The sequence below is a fragment of the Felis catus genome, chromosome B1 (genome assembly GCF_018350175.1).
Source record: "Felis catus isolate Fca126 chromosome B1, F.catus_Fca126_mat1.0, whole genome shotgun sequence".
NCBI lineage: Eukaryota > Metazoa > Chordata > Mammalia > Carnivora > Felidae > Felis > Felis catus.
Window position 1 is genome coordinate 35,109,212 of NC_058371.1, and position 19,533 is coordinate 35,128,744.

General features: G+C 44.7%; 1 protein-coding gene across 4 annotated transcripts in view; it reads left to right on the forward strand.

Annotated features, from left to right (window-relative positions):
- Nucleotides 1-5,807: 5,807 nt before the first annotated feature.
- Nucleotides 5,808-19,533, forward strand: part of PEBP4 (phosphatidylethanolamine binding protein 4) — a 214,894-nt gene continuing 201,168 nt past the window's right edge. The window contains exons 1-3 of one of the 4 annotated variants that reach the window (XM_006930640.5): nucleotides 5,808-6,025; nucleotides 17,898-18,092; nucleotides 18,196-18,332. In XM_006930640.5, coding sequence (XP_006930702.3) covers nucleotides 18,202-18,332 — 131 coding nt within the window. In that variant the 5' untranslated portion in view covers nucleotides 5,808-6,025; nucleotides 17,898-18,092; nucleotides 18,196-18,201. Of the gene's footprint in view, nucleotides 6,026-17,897; nucleotides 18,109-18,195; nucleotides 18,333-19,533 lie in introns of all 4 variants that reach the window. The other 3 variants (XM_019828435.3, XM_003984698.5, XM_019828434.3) reach the window with 3 other exon arrangements.

Sequence of the window (19,533 nt, forward strand, 5' to 3'; positions counted from 1 at the left end):
AGACACAGAATCTGAAGCAGTCTCCAGGCTCTGAGCTGTCAGCACAGAGCCCGACGCAGGCCTCGAACCCACGAACCATGAGATCATGACCTGAGCCAAAGTCAGATGCTCAACCAACTGAGCCACCCAGGTGCCCCTCTAAAATAAAATTTTAAAAATTGAAAAAAAAAAAAACCTAGAAAGTGGCACACAAAGCTTGGCAGAAAGAGGCTAGGCAATGAAGCTAACTTCAGCCATATTCACAATGTTGTCAAGGAAACATCAAACCCTAGTCCTCAGAGTTGGAGAGGATGGGTCAGGAAAATGTGGAGGGAAAGAGCACAGGCCTAGAGGCATCATGGCTGGCTTCAAATCCAGCCCACCATTTACTAGCTGTGTGCCTTGAGCAAGGTTCTTACATTCTCTGTGCCTCAGGTTCCTTGTCTGAAAAATGCAGCTATCACTCCATACCTCATGAAATATCTGTGAGGATAAAAAGGGATAACACATATAGAGAAGGTGGAAGAACAGATACCAGAGGCTCAGCAGAGATAGGTTAACATCAATTAATACAGTGACATCTTGACTATTTACTAGCAGAATCATTTAAAATGCGGATAAAGGTATGTTCACATGTTCATGTGATATACGTACATGTATACACATATATATACACATATGTATACACACACACACACATGTATATATCCTAAGCAGAGCCCTAATGTAGAAAATAGATCAATACTCCCAAACCCCCAAAGCTCCTGAAGACCTCCAAAGAACACAGATTGAAAACCACTGATCCAAATCCATCCTTTTATGAGAATGGAATCCCTTCTACAATGGCCCTGGCAGAGCATCATGGGGCCTATCTAAGCACTTTGCTGATGGGTCCCTGTGGTTTTCCAGGTGGCCCAACAGGGGCCTGGTCATCCTGTCACTGGGAACTGGAAGCTAGAAACCTGCATGTGGGTAGCTCGGTCCATCTCCCCTCTGGAGCCATGGAGGATGAGGCTTTCCCCAATCCTTTTAACTGAATACACTTGGGATTGCTTTGAGAAATAATTACACCTATAGGTGCCACATATAAAATAAGGCAGTCCAGGGGCGCCTGGGTGGCGCAGTCGGTTAAGCGTCCGACTTCAGCCAGGTCACGATCTCGAGGTCCGTGAGTTCGAGCCCCGCGTCGAGCACTGGGCTGATGGCTCAGAGCCTGGAGCCTGTTTCTGATTCTGTCTCTCCCTCTCTCTCTGCCCCTCCTCCGTTCATGCTCTGTCTCTCTCTGTCCCAAAAATAAATAAACGTTGAAAAAAAAAATTTTAAATAAGGCAGTCCACCTGAGTTCCCAAAAGATGCACCTTGATCTTAGCAGGTACTTTCCTTACAAAGCCCCCTCGCCAGATAAGCATCCTGGACAAGACCCAGGAGAAGAGGATCTTGTCCCTCTGATTTTTCCTATGAGGTCTCAAATGACTTTCCCAGGGAGCAGCAAGTCTGGCCTTGTCCTAGTCCTGCTCTTTATTCCCTGGCTGATGTCTGGGAACACTGGAATATGGGCCAGGCCTCTGGCAGCTCCCTTACCGTCAGTGGTTTTGGACTTAATGACTTGTCTTTACTGCCCCAGGGGGCAGTCCTACAGCATTCAGCCCTCCAACCAAATCACTGCTCAGAAGGGACTGATAGGTGCTCAGGCTTGTTGGAGAGGCACTCTGGAGGCCCCATCCATGAGCACTGAGCCAGGGGCAGGTGTGAGGCACGTTGGGGTGGTTGATCTAACCAGACTCTCCAATCAGGGAAACAATCAGATGTCAGAGGTTGGGGCTCAGGCACGCTGGATGGATGTGATGCATAAATTCCAGTCCCCTCAAGGAAAAAAAAAAAAAGATGAGCTGAGTAAGCAGCCCTTGAGACTCACTGCAATTACCCTCTCCACTGTGAAGTCTTCCTCATCCTAATTGCTTTTATTTCCTTCCAGTGTCCCCACTATTTGGAATATTTTCTTATAGCTCTTATCACAGGATGCCTGGTTTCACTGTTGGTTGAGTAAATGCTTATCTTTCCCATTAAACCATGGAGGCAAGCATTGTGGTGTATCTATCCTAGAGGAAATCCCCAGAACTCGAACACGTCTTTGTACATGGTTGGGCCCAGTGGATGTTTACATTGAACTGGCAGTTATTCCAGTCACCTTTCCCAGAAGGGACCAAGTAAATCTGTCTTCAGACTCAAATAAGACCACTTTTTCTCCCTTAATTGTACACAGATGTAGGGGCAAAGATGATGCACCCTTAGAGGTACATAGTACTTGGCCCAGAAAGGACCCCAGTGAATGTCTGTCAACTGAATGACTTAGAGAATGGATGACACATGGAGAAAAGTGTCAAAGAAGGAGGATACAAAATGGCCTGTGTGATCCCTGCACTTTGGGTGAGTTGAGAATCAGAGATGGAGCTTGTTGCAACAAAGGAACATTTGCATCAATAGGCCTTTGGACTGAAATTGGGAGAGGTAAATGGCCCAGGACATCCTAGTGAGGATAAGAACACAGGATTGGATTCAGAAAGTTTTGGGTTGGGATTTGGCTCTTCTGTTTACTAACTATATGACACCAAGCTTCAGCTGTAAAGTGGGGACACTAGTGCCCACATCATAGGGCTATGGGGAGGATTAAACGAGATAGCACTGGTTACATGCTCACACACTGCTTGGTACCTGGTCGGTGCTCAGTCAACGTCATCGGGATAGGCGCAGTGGACCAAGTTGTCCAAGAGTACAGGGCACATAGAGGCAGAGAGCAGAGGTAGAAAAGACCGTCTATTTCTAGTCTTTCCTTTCTGCAGAGAAGTTCAGGAGATAACAGGGGCATCTGAACTCATGTGGCATTTTAAAACATCTGTTTACCCTGTAGCTTCCTCTTAAGGCTCTCCTGGGACGTGGAACCAAGAAAGTTCCAAAGTCTCAATTTAGTACAGTAAGATGATGAAAGCTGACACTGACTAAGCCATCCCCTCTACAGACCTACAAGGACCCCCTTATGGGGATTTTCTGGAAGAGACACTCTTACTGACCTGTTACTGGTTGGCCTCTCATGAGATGCTATCTTGCAGTTCTGATGGAACGTGTTTCTTTTTGTTCTCATCAGATCTAGTATGTGTCCTGGTTGAAGGGGGGAGAAAGATAGAAACAAATATATGAAGGATCAAGTACTGTGTTCCCCCTTCCCTCCTCATCTGCACGACAACCATGAAACATGTATTAGTGTGCTCATTCTAAAGATGGTGAAGTGGGCCAAGACAGTAAGAAGCTTGACCAAGGGGGTAGTCCACAGTTCAGACCCAAAGCCCATGCTCTGTCTCAGGAAGAGGAGCTCTGCCTGGTTCTGCAGTCTGTTCGCTCTTCCTTAGGCTCCTTGGGCTGGAAATGTTGGTGCCAGTGTGAAGGGTTTCTACCATGACCTTGTTAATATCACAGAAGCCCAAACCAAGGAGTGGGTTAGTTGGTGGGGCCTGTTGGAGAGCAGATAAGCGCATAAATTACCTCTTATTTAAGCAAGAATAAACTGACCAGCATGCTTGGTTTCCCTACCTGCATCCTGTCCCCTCTCCCACCCCACTGGTCACCTGTGCTCAATGCTCCAGCAATTCCATCCTGCTCTAGTCCACCAACTGCTGGGGCCCTTCTATGCCTCAGTGCCTTTATTCATGAGATACCCTTTCCTGCTTCTCTTTCAAAGCCTTATCCAATTCTCACTCCTGTAAGATAGTCATCGCTTCTGTCTTGATTGCACTGTGGGATTTTACTTTTATTTACTTATTATTTTTTTAAGTAGGCTCCATGCCCCATGTGGTGCTTGAACTCATGACCCTGAGATTAAGACTCACATACTCTACTGACTGAGCCAGCCAGGGGCCCCTGGGGTGTTTTATTTATATAGGTGACCAAGTGAGACACAGAAAGGCCAATGCCACTGAAATAATTATTTACCATTTCCAAGAGAAAGGGGCATACCATACCACCTGGAAAAGCATTGGGGCAAATCAGAAGGGGATGAGGGAAACAACTGTCCCAGAGTCTTTATTATGTTTTCCATGGGAAGGAAGGGGTGAAGCAGGGCAGTTTAGGATTGGCTAGTTTGAATAATGCCAACAAGCTCTGAGCTAGGCGGGTGGTGTCCAGTTGCCTGAGGCCTGGCCCTGGAAAGGGGTTTATTGGCTCAGTGGGTGAGGGCTGGATAAAGGAGGTTGTTGGAGGGTATGGACTCAAGATTGTTGGTTTGCATATAAAGGTGTGTTCCAAGGTGAGTTGTTCACAATCTCTAAGAAACAGCTAACCCTGGAAGGGGCCATCTCTCCCCAACCAGCAAGGCCCTCAAGATGTCAAATCATCATAAGATACATAAAATAAAACACATAACTAATACCCCTTCCTCTTTGCCCTAGGGGTGCTTCCATGGCCAAACTCAGCACACTGTTGGCGATTTTGTCATTGCAGTTTATTTGATGCTTATGTTCATTGCTCAGCCTTGAGCTCATCAGAAGCAGGGTCTGAGTCTCATTCATGTTCATACCTTCAGCATCTGGCAAATGCCTACTGCCAATGTATATTTAATACATTGGTTCTCAGGCCTGGTTGCTCATTAGAATCCCATGAGAAGCACTTTGAAAATACTAATGTCTAGGACTTACCCTCAGAGATTCTGATGTAATTCATCTGGGATGTCTGGATTTCCACTAACTCCTTGAATTTCCTGGGAGGAATTTTCCAGAAGGATATCAAGGTTGTGGTCCCAGATGTGGTCATTTAAAACAGCAGGAGGCGCGCCTGGGTGGCTCAGTTGGTTAAGTGTCTGACTTTGGCTCAGGTCACGATCTCATGGTTCATGAGTTCGAGCCCCGCGTCAGGCTCTGTGCTGACAGCTCAGAGCCTGGAGCCTGCTTCCGATTCTGTGTCTCCCTCTCTCTCCGACCCTCCCCCTATTCATGCTCTGTCTCTCTCTGTCTCAAAAATAAATAAATGTTAAAAAAAATTTTTAAACAGCAGGAAACCCAAGTCCTGAAAGTCAGGGACTTGTGTTGGGCTTGATTGCCTGTTACAGGAGCTTCAACTGCCCATTTTGGTAGAACACTACCTCCTGAAAACAGTCTACATAGTCTTGGCAGCTCCTGGGCTTGAACAAGTGTTGTCCTTCTGCATTCCTCTGAGGCTCCAGGCTACACTCGTTGGAGAAGAGGCTCTTACTCCACCCCAAGTAAGGTTCCCAATTCTACCTCTCTACTTTCGGTGTCTGCCTTTTGCTCTACACTGTTTGTGTCTATCTGTGACTCTGGTCTCAATAGTTTCTCTCTTTATTCTTCCATAGCCATCTCTTTGTGCATCTCTGGTGTCTCTTCAGCCTGTCTTACAGTGTATCCTGAAAGGTAGGAGAAATGGTAAGAGAATTGTCTCCAACTCCATGATTTTTGCTCTTGACTTTAGAATCCTTGGGAAAGGGGGGGCGCCTGGGTGGCACAGTCGGTTGAGCGTCCGACTTCAGCCAGGTCACGATCTCGCGGTCCGTGAGTTCGAGCCCCGCGTCAGGCTCTGGGCTGATGGCTCAGAGCCTGGAGCCTGTTTCTGATTCTGAGTCTCCCTCTCTCTCTGCTCCTCCCCTGTTCATGCTCTGTCTCTCTCTGTCCCAAAAATAAATAAACGTTGAAAAAAAAATTTTTTTAAAAAAAAAGAATCCTTGGAAAAGGGAATGCTGGAAAACCCACCCATTCTTCTTTTAATATTCTTACCCACTCCTCAGGTTAGCTGCTTCCTGGAACTTCCTGGAACTTTCCCCAACTGCCTCCCCAACGGCCAACTGCTGCCTCCTCTCCTGGCACTCCAGAAGCCTCTCCCAAAACTCCCATACTCTCAACACTAGCAGACCCTGATCACCTTAAGGGCCCAATCTGTGGGGCATCCTGGAGGGAACTTGCTCCCCACCTTGTCCAGCCCAGAAACCTGCCAAGATTTCTCACCTCCCTGCAGCCACTGCCCAATAGCTCCTACACTGCTCTGGGTAAGTGAAAGGGGCTCTTCACTCCGGTCGATGCGAGGAAGGGACTTTCCATAAGGACCAGACAGACAGACAGACAGAGAGAATGAGAAGTTCTCAGGGATGAGAACTGTGGCCTAGAGAATTTAAGAGAACTAGTGTTTAGGTCATATTTCTGATTTCTTTACCCTTGTATGGTTTGAGGCCATTACTCAGGGCATTTCTGCATGGTTGTGTTTGAGCATCAAACATTTCTCCAACTTTCCCAGAAAGGACTCCTTGGCACATTTCTCACTACTGGAGTCCTGGAGTGGGATTAGCGTTGCCGATCTCCGTTCAGCTAGGTCTTACTTCTAACAGACTTAGAAGTTTCTTTCCTTTGCGAGGTCCTGATTTCATCCTCCAAGGAAGAAGAATTCCTCTTTCTTCTCATGTGAAGACATGTGGGCAGAACTAGAAATCCAATCTGTGCACCAAAGGAGGGGAGGAGGGTAAATCCGCAGCTCCAGTGGGCTCTACATTCAATGCTCACCTCCACGAGGACAGACAGAATATTCATTCTTCTGAGGATAATATGGCAGCAAATGAACCTGGAAAATGCTATCATTTCATAGCGTATCTGGGCCTTTCCGTTCTGTGAGTCATTAATACATACATCATAAGGCTGAGGCAGTGAGCTTATTAGGTCAACAGTGGTTGCTGAGACCAACAAGCTGGGGTTCTCAGAGAGGAGACTTCATGTTCCTGGAGTGAAGTGGCCCAAGCTCCCAACTTCTGGTTGGAGGTCCAGCAGAAACCTTGGATAAAATGAGTGTTTGGGTCAGGGGCCAGAGCTGGGTCTTATCTCATAGACACTCTTCTAGTCTCCTCACTCTTGGGAAACATAACTGCTAGAAAATTCAACTCTGGAGCTCTCTCTGCCACTGCCCCCTTGCCCCACCCCTGTCAATACCACCAGTTCCTGCATTTTCTGTTTGAGAAGTTAAAGATTTATAGTTCAAAACGTGACTAGAAGGAGAGCAAGCATTTCTTAAAATAACAAAAGTTACATTCTGATACTTTTACATTCCAAGACAGTTTCCACATTGGTTATCTGAAATGAAAGTTACATAAAAAGTAACATTTTTTAGTGGAGAACTAAAAGACTTTAGGAGACTTCATGGTCCTTTTCTACTCTTTACATATGAAAGACAACAAAAGGCTAGAATATTCTGTTTGCAACATATTGTTTTTGAATGTGCCTGCTTGCTTATTTTTTAAGTGTCTACTCTATTAAAAGTACTGTGGGGGGGGTACAGAAACAATTAGGGTGCTCACAGGATGAAATATCTGCACAGGAAACTAAAACAGAAAGAAGATATCACTGAATGCTATTAAAGGAGAAACAAACACTGCCCCTGAAACTGAAGTGAGACACATTAAATTCGTGGAGGCCTATGTCCACCCCTCTTTCCCTTATTTTCTTCCTTATTTATTTAAAAAAATTTTTTAATGTTTATTTATTTTTGATAGAATACAAGGTGGGGAGGAGAAGAGAAAGAGGGAGACACAGAATCTGAAGCAGGCTCCAGGCTCTGAGCTGTCAGCACAGAGCCCGACGCGGGGCTGGAACACACAGACCATGAGATCATGACCTGAGCTGAAGTCAGTCGCCCAGCTGCCCAGCCAGCTGACTGAGCCACCCAGGCTCCCCTCCTCCCTTATTTAAATGGTAATAGAGTACCTGCTGTTTCTCAGGCACTGTGCTAGGTGCCAGACACAGCACTTCACAGGACACATATGTTTCTTCCTCCGTAAAGGTAACAGTCTAGTGGTAGATAAGCACAAGTAAATGACAAATAAAAATGGCTGGATACATACTATCATGGTGGAAGACTGTATGTGGATAGGAGAGGATATCTAAGAAGGTTCACTGAAGGAAGGTTCACTAATGTTTAAATAACACCTGAAGGATTAGCAAAAGCCATCTGGGTCATGTGGTGGAAGAGAATGGCTCTTCTTACAGAGAGAACAGCTTGTACAAAGGCCTTAGAGTCAGAGAGAGTATAGCCAATTGGGAATGTGGAAAGTAGTCTACACAGGCTGATCAAGTGGTCTATACAGTGAGGAGAATGGATTAAGTCAGTTTTCTAAAGTGGGCTCTATAAATCACTGGTTCCTTGGTGTATTGTGTGTGTGTGCACTAAAATATATATATAATTTACCATTTTAACTCTTTTTAATTATATTCACAATGTTGAGACTTTATCACCCTATGTATTTCCAAAACATGCATTACCCCAACACAAAGTCTGTAACTATTAGGCAGTAACTCCTTACTGTGAGAAAATAAGTTTCTGTTGCTTAAGCCACCCAGTCTGTGATATGTGGCTATGGCAGCACTGACAAACTAATACATTCATCTTGTTCCAGATCTTCGGGAAAAATTTTTGAGTCTTTCACCATTGAGTATGATGTTAGCTATGGATAGTCCATATATGGCCTTTATCATATTGAGGCTGTTCAGTTTTTATCAAGTTTTTATGAGTTTGTTGAGTGTTTATCAAGAAAGTTGTTGAATTTTGTCAAATGCTTTTTATGCATCAAGTGAGATAATCATGTGGATTTTTTCCTTCATTCTGTCAATGTGGTGTATTATATTGGTTGATGTTCATGTGTTGAACCCTTCTTCCATTCCAGGAACAACTCTTACTTGGTCATGTTGTATAATCCTGTTAATATGCTTCTGAATGCAGTTTGCTAGGGTTTTTACATTAATAGGCATAATGAATATTGGTCTTTAGTTTTCCTTTCTTGTAATGTCTTTGTCTGGTTTTGGTATTGGAGTAATGTTAGCCTGACAAAATTACTTAAGACATATTCCCTCCACTTTAATTTTTTGAGTTTGTAGTGACATGTTTTTATTCCCTTTTTATTTCTTTTTGGCATATTCTATGGGTATATTTTGTGGGTATCATGACTATCATATATAACAACTTAAAATTATAACAATCTAATTTAAATTGGTACCAGCTTACCTCCAATTGCAAAAGATAGCTACACTCCCCTACTTTATGTTACTGATGTTACAGATTACATTTTTATATATCTGTACACTAACAAAGATTTATAATTACTTTTGTGCATTTGTCTTTTAAATCCTACATTTTAAAAAAGTGGAGTTACAATGCAAAATTTATTGGCTTTTATGTTTGCCCATATATTTACCTCTACCTGAGATCTTTATATCTTTATCTAACATCAAGTTACTATCTACTGTCCTTTCATTTCAACCCAAAGGACTCTTATTAGCATTTTTTTTTTTTTTTGCAGGGAATCTCTAGTGGCAATGAATTGCCTCAGTTTTTGTTTAACTGGGAATGTCTTAATATCTCCCTCATTTTTTAAGGGCAGTTTTGCTGTATATAGAATTTTTGGTTGACAGGTTTCTTCTCTAAATATTTTAAATACAGTTAACCCTTAAATAACATGGGTTTGACCTTCATGGATCCACTTATTTGTGGATTTTTTTTCTCTTCCTTGTGGTTTTCTTAATAACGTTTTCTTTTCTCTAGCTTACTTTATTGTAAGATTACAGTGTGTAATACGTATAACATCGAAACTATGTGTTAACCAACTGTTTATGTTATCGGTAAGGGCTCTAGTTGACGGTAGGCTATTAGTACTTAAGTTTTTTGGGGAGGTGTGTTCAAAAGTTATATGCAGATATTTGACTGCATGGGGGTCAGTGCACCTAACCCCTCTGTTGCTTGAAGGTCAACTGTATATCATCCCAATGCCTTCAGCCTCCAGGGTTTCTTCTGAGAAATCAGTTGTCAGTCTTGCAGAGGATACCTTGTACATGACATGTCCCTTTTATCTTGCTGGTTTCAAGATTCATTTTTTGGCTTTTAACAGTTTGATTATGTGTCTTGGTATGAGTGTGTTTTAGTTTATTCTACTTGGTGTTTCTTGAGCTCTTTGCATTTGCAGATTCATGTGTTTAATCAAATTTGGGAAGTTTTTGGCCATTATTTCTTCAAATAATCCATCTGCTCCCTTCTCTCTTTTCTCCTTCTGGAACTCTCATAATGCATACACCGGTCTACTTGATGGTGTCCCATGGGTCTTTTAAGCTCTGTTTATTTTTTTTTTTCATTGTTTTTCTTTTTGCTCCTGATCCCAGACTCAATAATTTCAGGATTCTTATCTTTAAATTTATGGATTATTTTTTTTCTCCCTGCTCAAATAAGCTATTGAACCCCTATAGTAAATTTATCACTCGGTTATTTTATTTTTTATCTCTATAATTTGTTTTGTTGGTTTTTATAATTTCTATACTTTGTTGATATTCTGATTTTGTTCATATACTGTTTCACTGTCTTCCTGATTTCCTTTAGTTATTGATTCATGTTTTTCTTTTGCTCTCTGAGTATATTTAAGACAGTTATTTTAAAGTCTTTAATAAGTTTGATGTGTGAGCTTTCTCAGGGACTGTTTATGTCAACTTATTTGATTCCTTTGAATGGGCTACGTTTTATTGTTCTTTGTGATTTTTTTGTCGTTGTTGAAAGTTGGGTATTTGAAAGAAGCAGCCACTTCCCCCAGTCTTTTCAGACTGGCTATGTGCCAGAGAAGACCTTCACTGATTAGATGGGCATGGTCTGGGCCCAGGGGTGAGCCCAAGATGAGAACTTTAGACCTTCTTTGTTTTTTTTTTTTTCTGAGCATGTGTCTTGCCTGGACATGAATGTGGCTTTCTCGATTTCCCCATATACACAGCTTCTTTTAAATGTTGTAATTTCCCCCCCAGGAATCTCACCCTAGCTTCTTTTGGGGACTTATATTGTCCTTTAGATGTGTTCATCAATAATGTCTTGCCCCAAGTATCTGAAGATCTGTAGTATCACCGCAGTTTTCATAAACAATTTCCACTCCTTACTCTCCCTGAGATCTCAGTTAGACAAAACAGAGACCAGTACTTCAGGCAATCCCTAGACAGGTTAGAACACTGCAGTAAGGTTTTCTTTGCTCCCTCTGATTTGAGAGAGGAAATTGGTAACTGGGCTTCAGTGTCCTCTAAACCAAGACTGGATTATTCTGGGGACAGTGTAGGGGCAAAGACAAGTGAAAATGCCATGTAATTTCTTACCATATTGAAGGCAGCGCTTCCTTGACTGAGAATTCACTTGGTTGCTCTCGATCTTTGACTGTTTTCCAGAGCTCACAGCTCAGCCAGCTTTGGGAGTTTAACTTGTTTTGTTAGTTAGCTGGTTTGGTTTTGGGTTGTGTGTGCGTGTGTGTGTGTGTGTTTTGAAGTTTCCATAGAGGAATGAGAGCTTGGAGCTTCCCAGTACATCATCTTGCTGATGTGACCTGGCTGTTTTTTCTTTAAACAGCTTTATTAAGATATATTTCACATACCACACAGTTCACCAAATTGTACAGTATAATTTAAATATGTATAATTTAATGTTTTTTAAAGTGTATAATTCAATAGTTTTTAGTATATTTACAGAAATGTGCTATCACCACTACAATGTTAGAACATTTTCATTACCTCCAAAATAAACCCTATACCCTTCAGCTATCACCCCCATCTCCCGTATTCACTCACCTGCCCACCCGCAGCTCTAGGCAACCACTAATCAATTTTCTGTCCATGTATATATACCTGTTCTGGACATTTCATATAAAAGGAATCATACAATATGTGTTCTTTTGTGACAGGCTTCTTTCACTTAGCACAATATTTCCCCACATTCCCCTGCCCCAGGGTCTGTAGAAGGCACAAGGTACTGAGAAGATAAGTGGGAGTGGTGAGCAGCAAGGGTACACAATGGAGCAGGCAGACTGGTTCAAAACTGGAGTTACATCCAACAGCCACAACATGAAGAGGATGGAAAAAAAGATGGTGGTGAGTGAATAGTAGAAGCAAAGATTCACAGGAAACTAAGCACCAGAGAGAAGCAAGTCAGAATAAGTAAAGAAAAAGGACAGTGGTCAAGGGATTGGAGTTCAGAATAAGATGAAAGACTGAGTGTCGTGGGAATAGCAAAGTGAGAGAAAAAGAAGAGGTTGTTATCAGAATAGCTTCTTGAATTTAAGATTTTAGGGATGGAATGTTTTTTAGTGATGACAGTGTCCAAGAAGTTGCCATCAGAAAAGAGGCTGGAGAGGAGGGCAGAGAAGGTGTTGGAAGAAGATATGGATGTCACCCAGTGTTGACATCAAGACTTGGAACAGGGGGAAAGTTTCCATGCCAAGTAACAATGTCTTCAGTGAGCAAGGGGTGATAGGAAGGCAGATAATACCAATTAGGATTGATTCAGATGGAGTAAGCCTCAAGAAGTGTAGATTTTGACAAGAGGACTGAAGAGTCATGGTATAGAAGCAGCAATGGGGAATGAAGTGCTAGTCAATCTTACCTCCCAGTCCCCAGACATGTCGGGGGTGAGAAACTGAGCATTCCACACTTTGAAGAACTTCAAGAGAAGCAACTTTTCAAGGGTCAGGGAGATTCGGGTTATGGCAAGAGGTGGAGGTGAAGGGATATCAATGGGGAAAGCAAAGTCGTTTCAGCAAATGATGTTGGGCCAATTGGATAGCTACATGCAAAAGAGTGGAATTGGACCTCTGTCTAACACAACATATAAAAATTAAGTCACAATGGATTGATGATGTAAATGTAAGAGCTAAGATTGGAAAACTTTTGGAAGAAAACGTTCGGGAAAATCTTCATGACATTGGATTTGTGATAATTTCTTGGATATGACACCAAAATAACAGACAACAAAAGAAAAGATAGATAAACCATACTTCACTGAAATTAAAAACTTTTCTGCATCAAAGTACACAATCAAGAAAATAAAAAGACGACCCATAGAAGAGGAGAAAATGTTTACAAATCAAATATCTGATGAAGGCCTATGATTTTTGGCACCAATCCCAATGTGTGAGTTTTTTCTCTACATCAAGAAATTCTCTAACACTAGCTGGATGTCCTACAAATCAACTCAATTCTGACACTATTTACCTGGAGATACCATTAGATCCCACAGGATAAGGGCTTGGTCCTACAAGACTGTTCCCTTACCCTCAGGTGCCAATTGTAACTCCAGACTATTACCTGAGCTTCTGGCCTACCAGCTGTAGATTAGAGGTTCCGACAACCTCCTCCTTGGGTTCAATTAATTTGTTAGAGTGGCTCACAGAACTCAGAGAAACATTTAACGTACTAGATTACTAGTTTATTACAAAAGGATGTAACTCAGAAACAGCCAGATAGAAGAGATGCATAGGTCAAGGTATGTAAGAAGGGACACAGAGCTATTCTCTGAGTTGTATCCTTTCCCCAAATCTCCAAGTGTTCACTAACCTGGAAGCTCTCCTCACCTCTATCCTTTTGAGTTTTTAATGGAGGTCTCATTACATAGGTATGATTGACTAAATCACTGGACATTGATGATTGATTCCACTTCCAGTGCCCCTCCCCTCCCTGAAGGTGGAGAAGGAGAATTAAAAGTCCCAAACCTCCAATCATATGGTTGATTTCACTGGCAACCAGCCCCCATCATTTTAGGTGCTTTCCAAAAGTTACCTCATTACCATATAATTAGGTATGGTTGAAAAGAGGTTATTATGAATGTCAAGACATCTTTATCACTCTTATCACTTAGGAAATTCCAAGGGTTTTAGAAGCTCTGTGCAAAAAAATGAGATGAATATCAAATATATATTTTTTTATAAATCACAGTGTCTAATATCCAAAATATATAAAGAACTTGTCTAACTCAACAATAAAAAGATAACCTATTTGAAAAGTGGCAAAGGATTTGAATGGATATTTCTCTAAAGAAGATACATAAATAGACAAAAACTCATGAAAAGATGTTCTACATCATTAGTCATCAGGAAAATGCAAATCAAAACCACATGTAATACCATTTCATGCCCACTCAGATCACTATAATCAAAAAGAAACAATAAGGAGTGCTAGTGAGGATGCGAAGAAATTGGAACCTTCCTTGCTAGTAGAAAGATAAAATATAATGGCCACTTTGGGAGACAGACTGGTAGTTCCTCAAAATGCTATACATGGAATTGTCATATGAGCCAACAATTCTACTCCTGGGCATAACTCAAGAAAATTGAAAGCATATTTTCACACACAAAAACATGTATACAAATGTTTATAATAGCATCGTTCATAATAGCCCCAAATAACCCAATGTCCATCAACTGATGAGTGGGTAAATAAAACGTGGCATATCCATGCAATGGAATATTAATCCAGCTATAAAAGATAACGAAGTACTGACAACATGGATGAACGTTGAAAACATGCTGGGTGAAAGAAGCTGGTCACAAGAGAACACATACACAGTTGATCCTTGAACGGCATCGGTTTGAACTGCATGGGTCTACCTATATGTGATTTGTTTACAGTACAGGCCTACAAATGTATTTTCTCTTTCTTACGATTTTCTTAATAATGTTTTCTTTTCTCTAGCTTACTGTACGGTAAGAATACATGTAACACAAGATATGTGTTAATCAACTATTTATGTTATCAGCAAGGCTTCCAGACAACAGTCGGCTCTCGGTAGTCAAATTTGGGGGGAGTCAAAAGTTATACACAGATTTTCAACTGCACAGGGGATTGGCATCCCTAACTCCCAAGCTGTTCAAGGGTCAACTGTAGTATGATTCCATTGAAGAGTAGTGACTCAGGGGACTGGGAGAGGAAGGAATGGGGACTAACTGCTAATAAGTTCTGCTTTGGGGCTTCCTTTGGGGGTGATGAAAATGTTCTGGAATTAGGTAGTGATGATGGTTGTGCTACTTTGTGATGGTTGCACAACCTTTAGTGATTTCTATACGAAAACCACTGAATTGTACATGTTAAAAGGGTGGATTTTATGGTGTGTGAATCTCAATTTCTTAATGAAAACGAAAGGAAAAGAGCGAGGGGGAATTCAGTTACTGTAGTTCAGAGATTCCAGAGGGCACATGTGGAAAGGTTTTGGAGGGAGGGAAAGCATGAGCGGCTGTCTGGATAAAGAAGGAAGGTAACATCTGGGCAGTGATAAGGGTGAGGGGCTGTTAGGCACAGGAGGCTTGGAAGGATAGAAGGGGGTGGGGGTCAAGACTTCTAGGAGTACTGGCCCAGCAGATTCCTGGGTTTGGAGGGATCAAGGCATCTCAGGAAGTCAACAGCCTCTGCCTACCTGATAGTGTTGGGATGTAGTACCAGCCCTGGTGACTAAAGGAAGAGTAGGGGACTCCCAGGGTGGCCACCTCAGGATCTAGAGACGGGAGTTTCCAGAAATAAGGCAGTTGAGAAAAACAGGCTGGCAATGGGAAAGAGACACAGCACCTTCCTGGGCTTGAATGTGGTTCTTAGATCTTGGACTCCACATTTGAAGTGAAGTTCTGTGAATCCCCAAGAGAAAGATCAGATTCAAAAATACCGAGAACCACTGCACTCTGTCAGATCTCTTTGCAAAAACAAGCCAGAGAAGGTTAGATAAATAATCAAACGGGATCCAGGGCCAGGCGCCAACTTGAGTGGTTATTTCCTGCTGATGTTTATTGAGTTAGGAGCTATTAAGTGAAAATAGGACTATCAGAAACAGAGGTGGTGGGTTTGTCAGGCATTCAAACAGTAATTTATTAGACATCTAGACTCACCAGGCACTGTGCTGGGAATGCTGGACGCAAACTCAGTACAGCCTCCACGAAGCTTGTAGATTGAGGGGTGGGGGAACCACAAGCAAATCTTTAAGGAAGTAATTACAAAAGAATTCATTGCAAGCATATAAGCACAAGGAAAGGAATAAGGAGCTATGATTCTGTATAACAGGAATTTAACGGAAGCTAGGCGTCAGGGCATTTCTCTGAAGAAATGGCATTTTGACTATCCACCAAAAGGGGGTGGGAAATGAGGGCAGTGCAGAGGAAGGCCCTGGGGCAGGAAGGAGCTGGAGGGATGAGAGGGAGTTAAACCTCAAGCAGCGGAGAGTAGAGAGTCACAGCTAGAGAAGCAGGAGGAGCCAGATCATGCAGGCATAGGAGATTCTGGGCTGTGTTCCAAGAACACAGGGAATAGAGGGGGGCAACAGAAGGGAAAGAAGGGCGACAGCCAAGCTCCAAGAGGGGGCAGTAGAGGAGAGTGGTTAATGGTTAAGGAGCAAGTAGTCCGGAGGCAGATGGCATGGGTTCAAATCCCAGGTCTTCCACTTATGACTCATGTGACCAAGGTCCAAGTTAGCTAACCTTTCTGTACCTCAGTCTCGTCCTCTGTAAAATGGGATAAGAATAGCACCTACTCCAAAGGATCATATCATAAGGATTCAATGATAAAAGCTTGCCACATACTGAGTAAGGAAGCATTGCTGACCTGAGTAGACTCAGCAGGAGCAACCCTACCCCGGGGGCTCTTCCCCACCTCCAGACAGCATTTTTTTGGGGTTTTTTTGGTACTAAGAGCTATTGGTATTGAGGAAAGTTTTGGCTTCTCTAGCGGCTTCCACTTTGAAGATCAGAGTCTCTTGGCCTTTGAAGACCATTCTGGCAGCATTGTCCTTGTGGCTCTGGCTATCCTGTGAGCTCCATGAGAACAGGGGCCATGCTGTCCCTACACCATAGAGCAGACACAGGGCCTGGCACATGGGAGGTGCTCAGTACTTGATAGCGAAATGGATTGGGAATGCCTACATGATCGAGCATTCCGTAGGTGAGGGTCATCCCCTCACTGAGGGCCTTAACATAATTTGTTCAATTCCATTCTCACCGCCGTCCTGTGAGGAGGCTACTAGGAGGCTCCTGTGAGGAGGCCACACCTCCAGTAGGGAAGATCTGGGGAATGAGTCCTCTGTGGGGGAGCTGTAGTCATACATCAGGGACTCTAATTATTGAGAAATGTGTTTAATTTATAGCCCCAAAGAAGGGCTTTTGCTAGAAGTTGGGATCCTGGATGCAGGAATTCAACTGGAAAGCCAGCTATGCTGAAGTAGTTTCTCTAAAGCTTAAGCTGTGTAAACTTTATAGCTATGATCTCATCTTCCTTAGCAAGGCACGGGAGCGACGGGTCATTATACTTGTTTATGAAAGGGAGAAATGGTGCATCTTAGAGAGGCATAGTCCCCACCCCCCTACCCAAGCAGCCTGGCGGGGCTCAGAGCAGAACACGGGAGTCCTCAGTTCCCAGCTGCTAGAACATTCCCCAGCACACCCCCACACCCCGTCTCAGAGAAGACAGAGCACAGATCAACTGGAAAGGCCGTGGGAGAACTGCCTGTGATCTTCCCCTGCCCTCTCTGGTTCCAATCAGAGTCCCACACACAACTTCCTACAGGCTGCTCCCCCCTTCCGCCCAGCCGGCACCTCACTGGCACCGTGCAAGCTGCTCCCTTCCCCAGCAGCCCTGCCGGTTTCTTCTCCAGAGACTATTATTTTGGGAGACTGCTGAGTTCAGCACTGCTGCAAGGTGCAGTCGGAGGAGCCCTTCTGTCCTCAGCTGGCCCTTTGGAGCTGGCCTCGGGGCCAGGGCGGCCCTAAGTGCGGCAGCCCTTCCTGCACAGGGTCACTGCACCCAACCACCGACCGTCCGTCAGCCCCAAGGCTGTCAAGGCAGGTGGCGCGGGAACTGTGGGCAGGAGAAGCAGAGCTGTCTCCGGCGCACAGCCCAGCCCAAGCCCTGCTCCTGGAAAAACAACCAAGGTCTTGCTCTTGCAGGCTCCCCGGAACCCGCCCCCAGCTTAAAGCCTGGGGTCATCAGCTTCCCAGAGTTTGCCTTAAAGCCAAAGAAGCAGGCTGGCCCATGGCCCACTGATCACACACGGGGCGAGTGGTGGGGGACAAGATGAGGATCTGGGTGGGGTGAGAGGCTTATATAAGCCCTTCTGCTTCGCAGCTTGCTCTCTGCCCTGGCAGCCGGGATTAGAGGACAGCAAAGCCTTGCTCTGACAGAGGAGGGGCCTCAGCCAGGACTGCAAATTGAGCCCGGGTTGGAGTAGGCCCAGGTCCTCCCAAGGTATTTGTGTCCGGGTGGCAGATTAGCTGCCGGAGCCCAGGCAGCTGCCTGCCCTTCTCCTTCTGCTTACCAGAGGTCTCTGTTCCTCCAAGTGAGTCCCCTGGGGGTGGGGGTCACAGGGTGAGAAGGGCGCCCCCTGCAGAGGGCCCCGCAGCTCTAAAAGTCCCTTGTGTTCCAGGTATCCATGGGCTGGACAATGAAGCTGGCCACGGCGGCACTGTTTCTGGGTCTCACAATGGTGGTCCCCAGACACGAGGAGGACGGCGACATGTGTATGTACGAGGCCCTGTCTGACACCGATGCTGTCCTCTGCAAGTAAGGCTGGTGGGGCCCGGGAGGCAACCAGGCAGGGCACAATGGGGGTTGAGATCTCCAGGAGGGGTGTTTGCAGAACCAGGGAGCATTGTCTCCTAAGTGGCCTTCGTGGGCAGGTAGAAAATCACTGAGCCCTGGAGACCAGCTCAATGGAGGCCAGCATTAAGGGAAGAACTGGAGACAGGCTCCTACCTTCCGGACGGTGGTCTCCCGGAGCCAGAGGGTATATACAGATACAGTCAGCTCCCCTTTATACTCCAGGGGGGGCCTCCAAACCTGAGGGGCTGGCCTCACCCTCCCTGCTGGCACCCAAGAGAGACCATCCCTCTCCACAGCCCGGAATGCTCCCTTCCCCCAACAAAGAGGCATTTTAAAGCACAGTGGCAGTCCACAGAGGGTGTGGGATTGGACCCTCCCTGTGTGAGAAGTGGCTGTTTGCTTTTCAGTAAGAAGGCCCTGGGAGTGTGGGGCAGGTGGGCCTTTAAGGAGCGTGGCCACTGGGTGTCGTCTAGAGAGGAGGCTGGGCCTCAGAGGCGGGCTTTTTCCCTTCTGAGGACCCAAGCTCCTCCTGCCTGTGTCAGAGTTCAGCTCTCTCCTCACTGACTGCCCATTAGAAAAGCCAGTCTTAATTGTCCTGGGCTCGTGGCTCGTCCTGAGGGCTGCCCAGGCCGCTTTGCTGCCAACCCCTCTGCCAGTTTGGTGACAAAGGAGCCTGGCATCCCACTGAAGCCATCGGAAGTGAGAGAGGAGGGAAGAACTCTTATTTCCTGCTCTGCCTCCTTGGGTACACTTGAATTCTTACAAATGTTAACTTTTAGAAAGATAAATACATGTTTTCCCTGAAAAAGTTAGGTAGTTAAAACCCCTCCCTCTCCCAAAAGCTAACACACATTTTGCTCTGTGCTCTTATCAGTACATTTCTAAAACTCTGGCCAAACAGTTCTAAATGGAGTTTTGAGTGGGAGGAGCGAACACGGCTGCATCTCACATGTGGGCTCCAGTCCTCTAGGTACTCTGCTGAGCGGAGCCTTCCTGGGGGTGGGTAGCCATTTAACTCTGGTAGGGCAGAAGATCAAGTCCCCATGAGCCCGGGGGTGTCAGCTGGGCGGGGCCACAATAAGGCCCCATTTTGGAGTGCCTCCGTGCTTCCCACACACTTAGAAAATGACCATGTGCGTGGTCACTGGGGGCGGCCCATCTG